Source organism: Bison bison, unplaced genomic scaffold (genome assembly GCF_000754665.1).
Source record: "Bison bison bison isolate TAMUID 2011002044 unplaced genomic scaffold, Bison_UMD1.0 scf7180017864533, whole genome shotgun sequence".
NCBI lineage: Eukaryota > Metazoa > Chordata > Mammalia > Artiodactyla > Bovidae > Bison > Bison bison.
In genome coordinates this window covers 1708968-1723175 of record NW_011495082.1, presented here as the reverse complement: position 1 = coordinate 1723175, position 14208 = coordinate 1708968, and the positions used below count along the sequence as shown (strand labels likewise).

The 14208-nt window shown below is 34.8% G+C and overlaps 2 protein-coding genes across 5 annotated transcripts in view; one reads left to right on the top strand and one right to left on the bottom strand.

Annotated features, from left to right (window-relative positions):
* The window catches only part of RASA1 (RAS p21 protein activator (GTPase activating protein) 1), a 109543-nt gene that overhangs the window by 6752 nt on the left and 88583 nt on the right, over positions 1–14208 (bottom strand). Inside the window, 8 exon segments of the mRNA XM_010831899.1 lie at positions 2868–2954; positions 3651–3766; positions 5252–5394; positions 6884–7043; positions 7439–7611; positions 9046–9122; positions 9619–9776; positions 11537–11614. Coding sequence (XP_010830201.1) covers positions 2868–2954; positions 3651–3766; positions 5252–5394; positions 6884–7043; positions 7439–7611; positions 9046–9122; positions 9619–9776; positions 11537–11614 — 992 coding nt within the window.
* Positions 1–14208, top strand: part of CCNH (cyclin H) — a 63672-nt gene that overhangs the window by 38477 nt on the left and 10987 nt on the right. The gene's annotated exons all lie outside the window — the stretch shown is intronic.

The window sequence follows — 14208 nt, the reverse complement described above, 5'->3', positions numbered from 1 at the left end:
AAGCTATTTTAAAGAACGTACATATATATTTATATATATATATTCTGCTTCTTAAACATTCTCATTTAGAATTGTAGGTTTACTTTGGGAAAATTTAAGTTATATCTAAAATTCACTGTTTATTTCAGGCCAACAGTGCATTTTATACTTACTTTGAGGAAGGAGTGTCCTTAGGAACACTAGGAATTTCTAAAATATTATAGGAGTACAAGCAAGCCTTTTTAATAGATACATAGTTCTGTAAAGGTCTTAAAATTGACGTTCTCTCACTTCTCTTTCCTCTTTCTTAGACAAGTCTGTTATAAATCAAGTTCGTTATACTGACTTTGTTCACTTATTATTATGTAAAAATTAAGAATCCATTGTACTAGGGGAAAAGTGACTTCTTAATAAATGACAAAGTATACAAACATAATGTTGAAAAGCCTTTAAGGCAATGGAGGAAAAGACATTATGCATTCTAAAAGTCTAAAAAATTCTCAGATTACAAAATATTAATACCAAAACAACACAGTAAAAACGCACATTTAACAGTTGTCAGATGATTTTACCTGCTAATCTTACTCTGGGAACAAAGTACAAAGTACATCTACAAGTGTATATAGCTATTGCTAGTCTGCCCCCTTCAGTTACTGGTATAGTCCTCATTTAGATAATATTTCTCTAATTTACTCTTAAAGAGGGATCCACACTCATAACTGACCTCTCACCTGCCCTTGGAAAGACACACATTATTTCCAAGTTGATAAAATTCTTTTTAGAAATTACTGACACAATCTCTTTTCTCTATTAGAGTGAATAACACTTCTCAGCATTCACCTCCCAACAATGTTGTTTGCTAATTTTGGGAAATCTTAGAAAAGGAATATGTTGATTCTCAGCACATTAAATCTTTAGATGTCTTTTAATTTATGAGGAAATTTGCATAAGTTTTACTTGAAAACATTTTGATATCTTTGCCTTTGAATCTGAAATATAACCTAACCACACTGAATTATAAAAGAATTTCAGTGTGCAAATCTACTTTCTGTGAATTCTTACAGGTAACTTTAAATATAAGAGGGATACTAGGTATCTACATGTATATTTAAAAGCTTAACTAGGGGCAGAAGTCACCACCTAGGCCATAAATGCCCCTTATTAAAATACCCTGTCATATCAAACTGCATAGCAGAATTTCCAGCTGTTTGCTTAACAAACATACTGAAACATATGCTTGTAATTCTTTTCTATTCTCTCATCTCTACTAAAGCCAAAAAATGTAAAATCGACAATTCTTAGATATTTGTCATATCATTAGTAAGCAAGAGATTTTATCTGTAAAATGAGATCTCTCTACAAATATAGGTTGGGACAGGATTAATGCACATTTTCAAAACTAATTCTGTGATACTGGTGTCAGTAGATGCCCAGTGGGTTTGTTTTTTTAATGGTCTGTAACATGATGGGCAGCATATATTCTATATGATAAATTTTATTATGATTAGACTGCTGAATTCTCTGATGCTTTTGCAGTAATTTTCCTACTGTCTTGAATAGGTTGTGGTGTGCTTATAAAGCCTTTCAGATATTAAGGATATTAGATTGGGTCTTAGATCTTTTGCCTTTAGTTCTGCCTTAGCCACTAACTATATAACCTTAAGCAAATTCAGCATCTACAGATCTCCTTCCTCGTTGCAAAAGTTAAAATAATACCAAAGTCCTCCTATATAAGCTAAAAAATTCTATGACTTGACAGAGCAATTCCTTCTAATTACTCCACAACTAACACACTGAGACAGCTTCTGAACTATAGACTCTGGCAGGAGACGAGCACCAAGACACAGACTGTTACAAACCAATTAATCAATATCTGTATGGTTCAATTATTGCTTTTCCTAGAGACACATTGGAGAAAGCAATGGCACCCCACTCCAGTACTCTTGCCTGGAAAATCCCATGGATGGAGGAGCCTGGTGGGCTGCAGTCCATGGGGTCGCTAGAGTTGGACACAACTGAGCGACTTCACTTTCACTTTTCACTTTCATGCATTGGAGAAGGAAATGGCAACCCACTCCAGCGTTCTTGCCTGGAGAATCCCAGGGACGGGGGAGCCTGGTGGGTTGCCGTCTATGGGGTCGCACAGAGTCGGACACGACTGAAGCGACTTAGCAGCAGCAGCAGAGACACATTAACTAATCTTGGTCTCCCCCCTCCCTCTTCTTCTACCTCTGTTTCTCTCTCCTTCTCTATGTATGTATACACATATATGGGCTTCCCTGGTGGCTCTGCAGTAAAGACTCTGCCTGCCAATGCAGGAGACTCAGGTTAGATCTTGGGCCAGGAAGATCCCGTGGAGAAGGAAATGGCAACCCACTCCAGTATTCTTGCCTGGGGAATCCCACGGAGAGGAGCCCAGCAGGCTACAGTCCATGGGTTTGCAAAAAAGTTGGACATGCCTCAGTGACTAAACAACAATACATATATATGCATGAATGTATATGTGTGTGTATGAAGGGTACTATGTGACGTTAGCTACATATTTTTGTTGGTTATATAACTTTTAACCTCATTTTGTATGGTTGAAAAACAAAAAAAAAGACCTTCCCAAATAGTTAATTGACTGTCATTGAATGTTCAGGTTTTTAGAAAATGCAAAATGGTAGCTAGCTAAGTATTTCATAGTAACTTCAAAAAAAACACACAGTAAGTTAAAGTTTAGGAGCTATCTGAATTTAGAAAATATTCAACAGGGCCTGACATAAAATTCAAACAAAAAAGGTCTTTAATTGTATACTATATACTGTTAGTCTTCACATTTCCACACTTATGCACTTGACTGTTGGTGCAGGCTATAATGATTTAACAAATCAATTAATAAGCCTTACCTAACAACTCTTGTTCTCATGGTGGTATTTGTAGGCCACTTGTGCTGAACAGATTTCTGTAAACACCCATAAATATACCTCAGTGTCCTGCCAAAATAACACAATCATCTCAATACAGAAAGCAAATGAAAATACTGATCTTATTGCAGTCTAAAGCTTATGACGTTTTTAAATGCAACTAACCTTTTTCCCAAAAAAAGTACTCTGCTACAAGTAATGATATTTAGCAAAGGATAAGGGAAACTTAGGTTTTCGTCAATTCATTTAGCCAGCTCTTTATATCTACTATGGAGGAAACCCTACCATTTTCAGATTACTTCTATATTAATGAAAAGAATGAAGATACTAGAATGGAGGCAGATTTTAATGCAAGTTAACTTCTGCCTGAATAAGTGAATTCACCAACACTGGAAGCCACTAAGCAGATACCAAGTAATTACCTTGTGTACATAATTAGTAAGATATTCAACTATAGATGGGAGACGTGCATACGTTTCATGATCTCAAATCTGAGACTATACGCTTCTATTCATTCCCCAAGTTACTAGATAAACCATACATACTGGCCTGTATAAAAACATGGTTTATTTTAATGCAAATATTTCACTTTGGTTTCTTCAAGTCACTTTTTCCTTAAACACAATTCATCATGTAAAGGTTAAAAACTCTACTTTTTCAAAGTACAACATCTGGATAGTGGAAAAGCTTACACATGTTTTTATAAATACAGATTTTAAAAAGGCAATATACAATTTCTTGTCAAATTAAAATTTCACCACTTACGGTGGAAGTATTTCTGAAGCCATGAATATTTTCTCCACAAGCTCTGAAAGTATGTTCAATAGGTGTGCTAAATTAGTGTTCACATCTTCATTTTTTTCTAACTTTGATGGACTTAACTAAGAGAAGGAATAAATCAATATAAATGCATCTTGACAATAATAAATGCAAATGAATCAAGGTAATCAAACAGTTGTTTGCAGAGTTCTCTATTTTTCCATTTTTCAATCTGTATTAGTCTTTTGGTGTTGGTAGTGGGACTAAATAGGAATTTCAAGTAGTTTACTCTATGGAACTCCTAATGGGCTTATTACTGTTTATTCCCAACTACTCAACTGAAGAGCAAGCAATGATTATTCAACAATTTTCAGTTGCCTTGGGGTTAATACTAATCAATAAAATTTTATTTTATTCATTTACCACATTTTACCATAGACTTTACAGGGACACAAAACTGTATTAGACTATTTTAAAGATAATATTCCCAACTAAAACACAAAAACCCTGTTTAAGTGGCCACATATTCATAGATATAGTGGAGTATTTTAATTGGGAAGAAAGATCACTATATATTATTATAAAACCTATCTTAATTCTAAATTTATGTGAGGAAAAAACTTATTAGAAAAGTTTTTATGAGCAAGACTTTTTAAAAGACTGATAAAATACCAGATGCCTCAGTGGCAGCATCATGAACTTTCCAGTAACTTTTGATATGTAAGAATTCTTGTCTAGAATCAATGGAGTAGATGTATCTATGGGAATCTTAATACCTTAGCCTGGATTCAACATCCAGAGACTTTCTGCAGACTTGCTGCATTTCTGTATCCTTTATACTTAGGCTAACTATGGTGTTAACCCAGGTCTGCAATACTATATTATCAATTTGTCCTCTTTAAGTTAATAAGTAAAAACTGACAACTTAGTGCAGAATTAACATCTTGACTGATCCCAGTATACATTATCAAAAGCAATTCTTTTATTCTGTATCAGACCTAAAAAATATTACCCTTCTGTAGTTCCTCTACCTTCAAAATAAAATGATAAAATAGTCACATAAATGAGATTCTACTCTTTTTCTTAATGGTTTGTTACAAGTTTACATTCCCAACCCTGGGATCAAACCCAGGTCTCCTGCATTGCAGGCAGATTCTTTTTACCATCTGAGCCACCAGGGAAGCCTGAAGCCTTTAATAATCAATCCTAAAAGGATGTTTTTTATTTGCTTTTAAGGAGATAACCTCTACCGTTCCTACCACCCACCTCCCTGCCACCAAAAAAAAAAAAAAAAAAAAACCCTAAGGACAAACCTAGATATTATTTAGAACTTACACAAGAGAACTCTCTTAACAAAAACTTGAATTTATGTTATGCACACTTTCTAAAAGTAGTATACACTTTATGATAAAAGTACTTTCATGTATCTCTGGCACAATTTGAGGTTTTTAATCCCCAAATAAAGTACATCCTTTTGAAGTCTGTTTTACATAACATTTTTCCAATTGTATTACAAAAGGTATAACTGCTCTGATGAACAGTTTTAGACAGCTAATACATTTTCACCTATTAAAATATGCTCTTTGCTAAAATACAACATTACTCACCTCACAGGACTGCTTACTTTCCATTATCCTTAAGATAGAGTCTTTTAAAGCGTGATGAACAAATTGTGTAGCAGTGGCTTTCATATACTGCTCCATCAAGGTGCTCGCAAGTGTTGTGGCTCGAAAGAGGGTAGTGGCTTCATCTACATAAATATTTAATATTACAAAATTATTTGTAAAGGATTGTACTATTGTGAATCAAATTGGAAATTAATTGAATTCCTTGTTTTCCTTAACCAATTATAGCCATTTAAGCACATTTATCTGCATGCAGCATTACTAAATATAATGATGTCCTGTATTTCTATAAACTTAACTCTTCAAAAGACTTCTATTACTTCCTAAGATCATAAACAGAAGGGATTCACACTGCCATGTTCATATGAACACACAAAGGCTTCAGACAGTTCTGTGACTTATCAGTAAGACTAGAGAGCCAAATAGTGACAAAACTAGGACCAGAATCCAGCCTTGCTTTCCACTGAGCCCACACTGGAAACTATGAGTTGATTTCCAAACAAGCATATAACATAAAATCCCAGTAGAGATTAACTTAGTAGTCTAACATATAGCCATTAACAACTTTTAATAAAATTCTAAAAAACAAATATTGAAAGAAAAAAATCTCAGTATAAAATATGTTACCACCACTTTATATTTTTGTATTTTCTATGAGTAGGAGGAAATAGTTCTAGATTCTACAGTTTATTAATACCTGGGGAACCTAGAAGCAAGTACTGTGTGAGTCAAAGTGCTGGCTGGAAATGGGTTATTCTGACGTGTTTCCACGTGGTTACAAAGTACAATGTGTCCAGCTGCCTAGAAACTACCTATCTATATAGACGCTAGAAATAAAATGCAGCTGACACCCAACTTTTGTGCAGTGAATTTATAAGCAAAAAAAAAAACAAGAACATGGTAAGCATACCACACTGTTCTTAATAATCAGACACACTACGAACCAATGATCTGGACATGGAAGTCACTTTCTTATTGCTTCTAATACTAATTTGCCATGATAGAAACCTGTATTAAATATAAGTAACCCCCTGCTTCCTATATTAGCCAGCGTAAGAATCTCAGCTGACACTCTGAATCTCAACTGACACTCCAACTAATTTTTTAATGAAGGAAAAACTGAGTAACTTCCTTTGTAAGATGATTTAATTATTTAATGTTTTAAGATAAAGTCCATATATACTTGATTATAAAAGAAAGCTGAGCGCCGAAGAATTGATGCTTTTGAACTGTGGTGTTGGAGAAGACTCTTGATAATCCCCTGGACAACATCCAACCAGTCCATCCTAAAGGAAATCAGTCCTGAATATTCATCGAAAGGACTGATGCTGAAGCTGAAACTCCAATACTTTGGCCACTTTTGCAAAGAACTGACTCATTGGAAAAGACCCTGATGCTGGAGGAGGAGAAGGGGACGACAGAGGATGAGATGGTTGGATGGCATCACCAACTCAATGGACATGAGTTTGGGTAAACTCTGGGAGTTGGCGATGGACAGGGAGGCCTGGCAGGCTGAAGTCCATGGGGTCGCAAGGAGTTGGACACGACTGAGTGACTGAACTGAATCATTAACCCAGTTTTTAAAAGTATCACACTAACACATCCATACTATACCTTCCATGCTTATTTCTCTGTCATTTAGTGTACATAACAACAATGATTCAAGCTTTTCATGAAGAAAAATCTTCAGTAGAATGCTAGCGAGTAGTGTTCGGTCCTGTCCACATACATGTGATAAAGCATAGACTACATGAAGTTCCTTTTGCAGTATAAGCTAAAAAAGACATGGAGAAAGGTTGTTGAAAGTATACAATATTGAGCATTCTCAGATTAACAGAAAATATGTTCTTCTATGGGCTTCCCAGGTGGCACCAGTGGTAAAGAACCCACCTGCCAATGCAGGAGACATGAGAGAGATGGGCTTGATACAGTCTCAATTTAGGAGTATGTTCTATTGAATACATGTACTAAAAACAGAATGAGATTGTAGCCTTTATATTCATAGACTTAATACCAATGTCATACTGCTGCACAGGTTTTCAATCTTCTCTGTCACTGTGCCACTAAACTATGAAATTATTATATTTAACTCAACGGACCTTTCATTAAAAGTTAACTATTTCTCTTAATGCTTTTAAAAATAAATAGTCTGGTAAATAACTTAAATACCTCCTTAAATTCGCTGTACTCTTCTTCTGGCATAATCTTTTCCATAGAATATCGTGCTCGGACACGCAGGGATCCTGGTTCAATACCTTTCAATGGTATATGGGAGCTGAGCAAAAACCATTCGTCTGTGGCATGCCCCTTCTGTAACCGGCTCAACTGGCAGCGCATAAATACTTTGACAGAAAAATATCAAATGATTACTGTCTCAAAAGATGACACTGTAATTAGTCCCACAAATTTTCCTAATGTTATATCTTCTCTATAGTGTTAAACACTTTTCATTAAAGGACTTTTAAGTAATACCACAAAAAGTGTTTAACACTATAGAGAAGATATAACATTAGGAAAATTTGTGGGACTAATTACAGTGTCATCTTTTGAGACAGTAATCATTTAAGTAATACCACAAATTTTAACACTTAATGCTTACTTCATTCATTTACTGAATGCCTACTATGTGCCAGACTCTCTGATAGGCAAGGATGTGGAATACAGACATGATTAATACATGGTCTCTGACATGCATGGAGATCACCGTGTAGCCAAGGAGGCAAGAAATCAATTATGGTACCCTGCAGTAAGTGCTATAAAGTTGTTAATGCTGATGAAGTACAGAGAAACAATTTGTAATTCAGCCCGTGAAGTTCTAAACATCCATTCCAAACAGATACCCGTTAAGCTGACTGTAACAGGATCTGGAGGTGTAACTAAGTAGAAAGGTAGAGAAAAAAAGGCAGTGTGCACACAGTCTGAACACAAGGTATGGCGGATGGTTTTAAAATCCATAGATAATTTAAGAGCAATAAGAAGGCTGGTGCAGCTGGAGAGGATAGATTCAATATACAATATACAAGATAGATACAATATACAAGGATACAATATACAGAAGATTGGAGTATGTCAGGAAAGGTTCTGTATCATTACTAGGGGGTTAGATTTTATCTTAAAAATAATGGGAACCACTAAAAAATGTTAACCACTTAAAACAGTACAGAAGTTACAGAATATAGCAAAAAATCCAGGCTTTGATTCTGTTAACATGTATCACTTTTTTCTTCCTAAGCCTGATTTTTAAGAAGATATTTAAGGATTAATCTAATTCACTCTTGTGTGAATGGCTAAATCCCACTGTCACCTGTTTCCAAAATGGGCTGGGAAAAGCATGCTGCTGAGAACAAGGACTGGCACTAGAAGTGAACAGTGTTTTAAAGGAAAAATAGAGTGCTTTTTTTCATGTCCATGCAAAGGATAGGAGAGTAGGAGAAACCTAAAAAGTAGGAAGAAGGGGTAAGGAAGCATCACAGAAAGATGACCGCTGTCACTATTTTCTTTTTCTTGTTATTCATTGAGTGAGGAGGGTGAACAGACACTACTTTAAGGGTTTAAGATTAGAGTATATACAATTTAGCCATTTTGGTCTTTATTTTTTCTTTTTTGGACACATTCTTTCTCAACAACTAATATTTTCATACGTACAAAAAGCAATCTCAAGTTACACTACTTACATACCTTTATAATTTCCATTTTAGACTCTACTTCATTATGAATTTCCAAAGTATATAAAACATACTTTTTTACTTTAGAAATAAATTTCTGTATTAACTTACAGATATCAGGATCTTTGCTTTTCTTCGTTTTATTACTAAGAGTTATTTCAAATCTGTTGATGTCAGGAGGAAGATCACTAAAGAAGCATGTGGGGAGAAAAAGAATTAAGAAAATGTCCTGGCATCAAACTATCTAATTCCTTTGTCTCTAGTATCAAATAAGCTCCCTATTTATTTCTGCTACTTAACCCAGTTCATAGTGGTAGATTTAAAACTAGATTCAAAACAGGTTTATCATTTGGTATACAAGAATACAGACAAATTACACTTTGCCTACCATCTTTAACTTCCCCAAGTACACTGTGGAAACCCTCATAAATATTTTGTATGCGTATGTTAGTAGATGCTTTTGGATTTGTCACTGAATAACTAGGTGAAAAACCATGGACATAGCACTTTACTAACAAAAGTAAACAGATAAGATAGAAAACAAATATAGGTACTGTTAAAATGCCTGAGCCTGGCACCTTGTTCTGACTGGTTTAGATACAGAGTTAAAAGGAAAAAAAAAAAGAAAGAAAATGCATTATGGGATAAGAAAATCATCTAATGTAACAAGAAAATAAGACTTACTCAAAGACAAACTCTTCTGACCATACAGGGTTTTGCCCTTCCCTTGCATGAGTTTTTGCTACCTGGACGCTATTCAGGTAGATGTTACAATATGGATTAGTAAAATGCTTTACTGGGAGTTTATGGGCTTCTTCAATATGTAAAATAAGACTGCTGACCTAAAGAAAACACAAAAAGTATTACCCCAGATTTCAAGAATTACACATTAGGTTTCAAAGGCAATTATAAAAACCCAAAGTAGTGACTTATCCCCCTCTTTTTCAGGAAACATGACTTTCAGTTATGTTTTCCTTTTTAAGTGACACAATATGACATTCAAGCATTCAGCAAATTCTCACTTAAAAAATAAATATAATTGTATTTTACAAGATATTATTCCAATTACAGTCTGACAAAAATAATGAAATATACCTTTTTTACTATAAAACCATGATTCACAGGAAATAAAGTTGAGAAGAGGATTCTTTATTAATTTAAGTAAATAACTGTCACCACCCAAAGCAAAATCTAACATACTATATAATGCTCCTCTGGAAGATTTTATTTCTATATAGAGTTCCACAGCTAGAAAATATTTTAAAAATACTGATTCTACCTTCTCATTTTACAGAAAAGGATACAGATCCAAAGAAGCCGTTTTTCAGTTTTGATGCCAAAATTTAGATTCTGATTCCAAAATTCTAGTATCGGGTTCTCTTTCCCTCTTGCCACCTGCTATTTGTATGGACTTGCACAAGTCAATTTCTATGGGCCTCTGCTTCCTCAGATGTAAACTTAGGATAAAGTCTACACTGCAAATTGTTGTAAAGATTAGAAATGATATGTATAAAAGCACAAGTGGAAAAAAGCTGGCACATGTATGTCCCTAGGGAGATTATCAGACTTCTGGCTACAGGGAACGTTAAATTTAGAGTCATCTAAAAATAACCATTCATCCACTTCTTGGTTAAATTCACCTAGCTTACTGGAAATTCTCATAAGTATTAATAAAACAAGAGTTACTTTAGTCAATAAATACGGTACTATGCTTTCCTCAAAATTCCAAGAATGCTAAAATTTACTTAACTTTTTTTCAATTATTTGGGGATAACTAGAAGAAAAAAGCAAAGAAATGGAGGGTATACAGTTGACTTTACATACCTAGAAAAAAAAGAGAAAGCCTAGCTTTACTCTGCATAAATGAACATGCAGGACAGTCATGTTAAGGTTTCAAAAAAGATAGGATACTACCTGTAAGTTACGTAATAGGTTTCAAAAGCAATTACTATAAAAAACACTCAAGTTACCAGGATTCGCACTGTCAGTCAGATGGTTTTTTCCATGAGCACTTTTAGTTCTTTTTTGACACCGGCCAAAGTAATTTTTTGAAGAAAAGAATAATAGTGCCAAGCAGAATACTTTCTGTTGTTGCTCACTTGGTACTGGAACTTTAGGTAGAAGAAAAAAGGCCCTGGTATGTAGTCAACAGATGGCATTAGGGACTAAGTACCCTATACAAGGCAGTGAAGTCTGCCTGCAAAGAAGGAGATGCGGGTTCAATCCCTGGGTCAGAAAGATCTCCTGGAGAAGAAAATGGCAACCACTCCTATATTCCTGCCTGGGAAATCTCATGGACAGAGAAGCCCAGTGGGCTACAGTCCATGGAGTCATAAGAGTCAGATACAACTTAGCAACTAAACAACAACCCAGCAAGGATATAAGAATACTCTTCTTCATAAAGAAATAACTATTTCTCCTGCTGCTGAAGTCAAGTGGGAGCATGGCTTTAAAATGCCTGAAAAAGATTAACCTCTCTTAAGAAATCTAAAGTATTTGAAATGTTGCCCAAAATAGTTCAAAGAAATAAAGAGCAAAGTGATAAAGCAGAAAACAATCACAAATCTGTAACAATCACAAATCAAAGAAAATAAAATTTCACCTGACGCAGGCGTTTATTAGATGTCCCTGGACTACTTTTCCTTAAGTTGCAAAATGCCTGCAGACCTTTCATCCAATCCTACGAAAAACAGTAACAGCATTTCAAAGAAATATTCTATATAACAGTTTATGCAGTTTCCAGTCATCAATTTGGGTTCTTCCTCAAAATTCAATAGTTCTTTTCTTCTGTACACTCAAGAGTATCCTGCACTTTAAATATATCTGTGCTCCAACAAAGTAAAATAGTGACCAAAACAGTTGTAATAATTTCTGCAAAATATTGATTGTATTATTGCAGAATCTCTAAACTATTCCTAAGTGTCAATGAGTGATTGTTTATTAGCCAAAAAATAAATATACATGTAGTTAAGCAGTTAAACTTGAGGCACCCTAAGGCAGAATTTAACTTTATATACTTTGTGAAAGGAACGCTGACTGTAAAACCAACTGATAATGTGATGCCTGATTTGATGACTAGTTTTCTAATTACCTTAGACCATGAAACATATAAGGGGATCTGGGTGATTTATAAGCCTTTCAAATATTAATGTTAGATATAAAATATTGCAGCCTAATATTAAAACTAAGTTGCAGATATATTCTCAAATGTTTAATACCCTACCACACTGGAGAAAGGAGAGAATAATTTTAGGTTTATAAATTATAACCATGTTTGGCATACATGTTTCTAGTAAGCTCTGTACTATTGCTTCACTCAATTATGTCTTCAGTGTGTTGGCTACTTCAATGAATCTGAATTCTCTCAATGTTTAGAGTATGTCTTTTAATGGGAAAATTTAAGACTAAATCAATTATCATAGCTTTTATAAAGAGAAGACAATAACCAGAGATCCTACAGGTCACCAAAGTAACAAAAATTTGGAATACCAGTGGCATATTTGGACTTTAAGAGGTATATGAAAACACGAAATATGTAAAGAGTACAGATAAATAAGAAAATGTTGTATTTATACATTATGTGAGACACTCAAAACATACCGAGATGTCATCAAGCTGTGTAACACATCTTTAGAAAGAGAGAATATGATAAAATAACTGAAAGACAGGATACTCAAGTTTAAGTTTCGTTCCAAACTCAATTTCTAATGATTAAAAAAAATGCCAAAGTTACCGAAATATTATGAGCCCTATTTTTTGCAAATTAGGGATAAATACCCATCCTCAAACAGTAAAGAATCTGCCTGCAATGCAGGAGACCCGGGTTTGATCCCTGGATTTGGAAGATCCCCTGGAGAAGGTAATGAATACTCACCCCAGTATTGTTCCTGGAGAATCCCATGGACAGAGGGGCCTGGTGGGCTACAGTCCATGGAGTCACAAAGAGTCAGACTAATACTTTCACTTTTTTCACCCATGAAACAAGTTTTTATGTGTATTACAAGCTAACAATGAGTATTCAATTGTGATATTTTTTCCATGACATGAAAAATGATATGCAATTATGAGCCATAAAACACAATGGCTCGTTCATCAAGTTTATTCTACAGCCAAACATATCTTCATAATTTATGAATCAGGACCCAAGCCAGGATCCAGAGTTTTAAGAGCATCTGTCTCATATCCAGAATTGGCAAATTATCTTCTTTTTTCAATAAAGTCACGTTCTTTCACCTCTAAACTACTTTCAGGTTCCTTCCACAGAGTATCAGCAGAAGAAAATACAGCCATATATCTACAAAATACCACTGAACACCCCAGAAATACTGTGGTTCAGAGAAATCAATGTATTTTTAAAAGGAGATCTTTAAAAACATTTCTTCACATTACTTAAAATTTAATAAAAGTTTTAATAAAAGCACTGCACCTGGATCAGTGGCTAATACTGAAAGAAAACATATCTAGACTTAGAAGAAAAATAGAAAAATTCCTCAAATTTTTCCTTGTGATAACTGAATTTCTATTTTTAGATACAGAGTTCAACCAGTGAAGAATAGCCAACGCTTATTAGCAAAACTAACTGACTTACCTTTTTGAGTATACTGAGAATATCTACAAATCCCTTATGAATATACAGAAGTGAGAAATAGATATAAGGGCCTAAATCTGATAGATAGAGTGCCTGATGAGCTATGGAATGAGGTTCGTGACACTGTACAGGAGACAGGGATCAAGACCATTCCCATAGAAAAGAAATGCAAAAAAGCAAAATGGCTGTCTAGGCAGGCCTTACAAATAGCTGTGAAAGGAAGAGAAGCGGAAAGCAAGGAGAAAAGGAAAGATATAAACATCTGAATGCAGAGTTCCAAAGAATAGCAAGAAGAGATAAGAAAGCCTTCTTCAGCGATCAATGCAAAGAAATAGAGGAAAACAACAGAATGGGAAAGACTAGAGATCTCTTCAAGAAAATCAGAGATACCAAAGGAACATTTCATGCAAAGATGGGCTCAATAAAGGACAGAAATGGTAGGGACCTAACAGAAGCAGAAGATATTAAGAAGAGGTGGCAAGAATACACAGAGAACTGTACAAAAAAGATCTTCATGACCCAGATAATCACGAGGGTGTGATCACTGACCTAGAGCCAGACATCATGGAATGTAAAGTCAAGTGGGCCTTAGAAAGCATCACTACAAACAAAGCTAGTGGAGGTGATAGAATTCCAGTTGAGCTATTTCAAATCCTGAAAGATGATGCTGTGAAAGTGCTGCACTC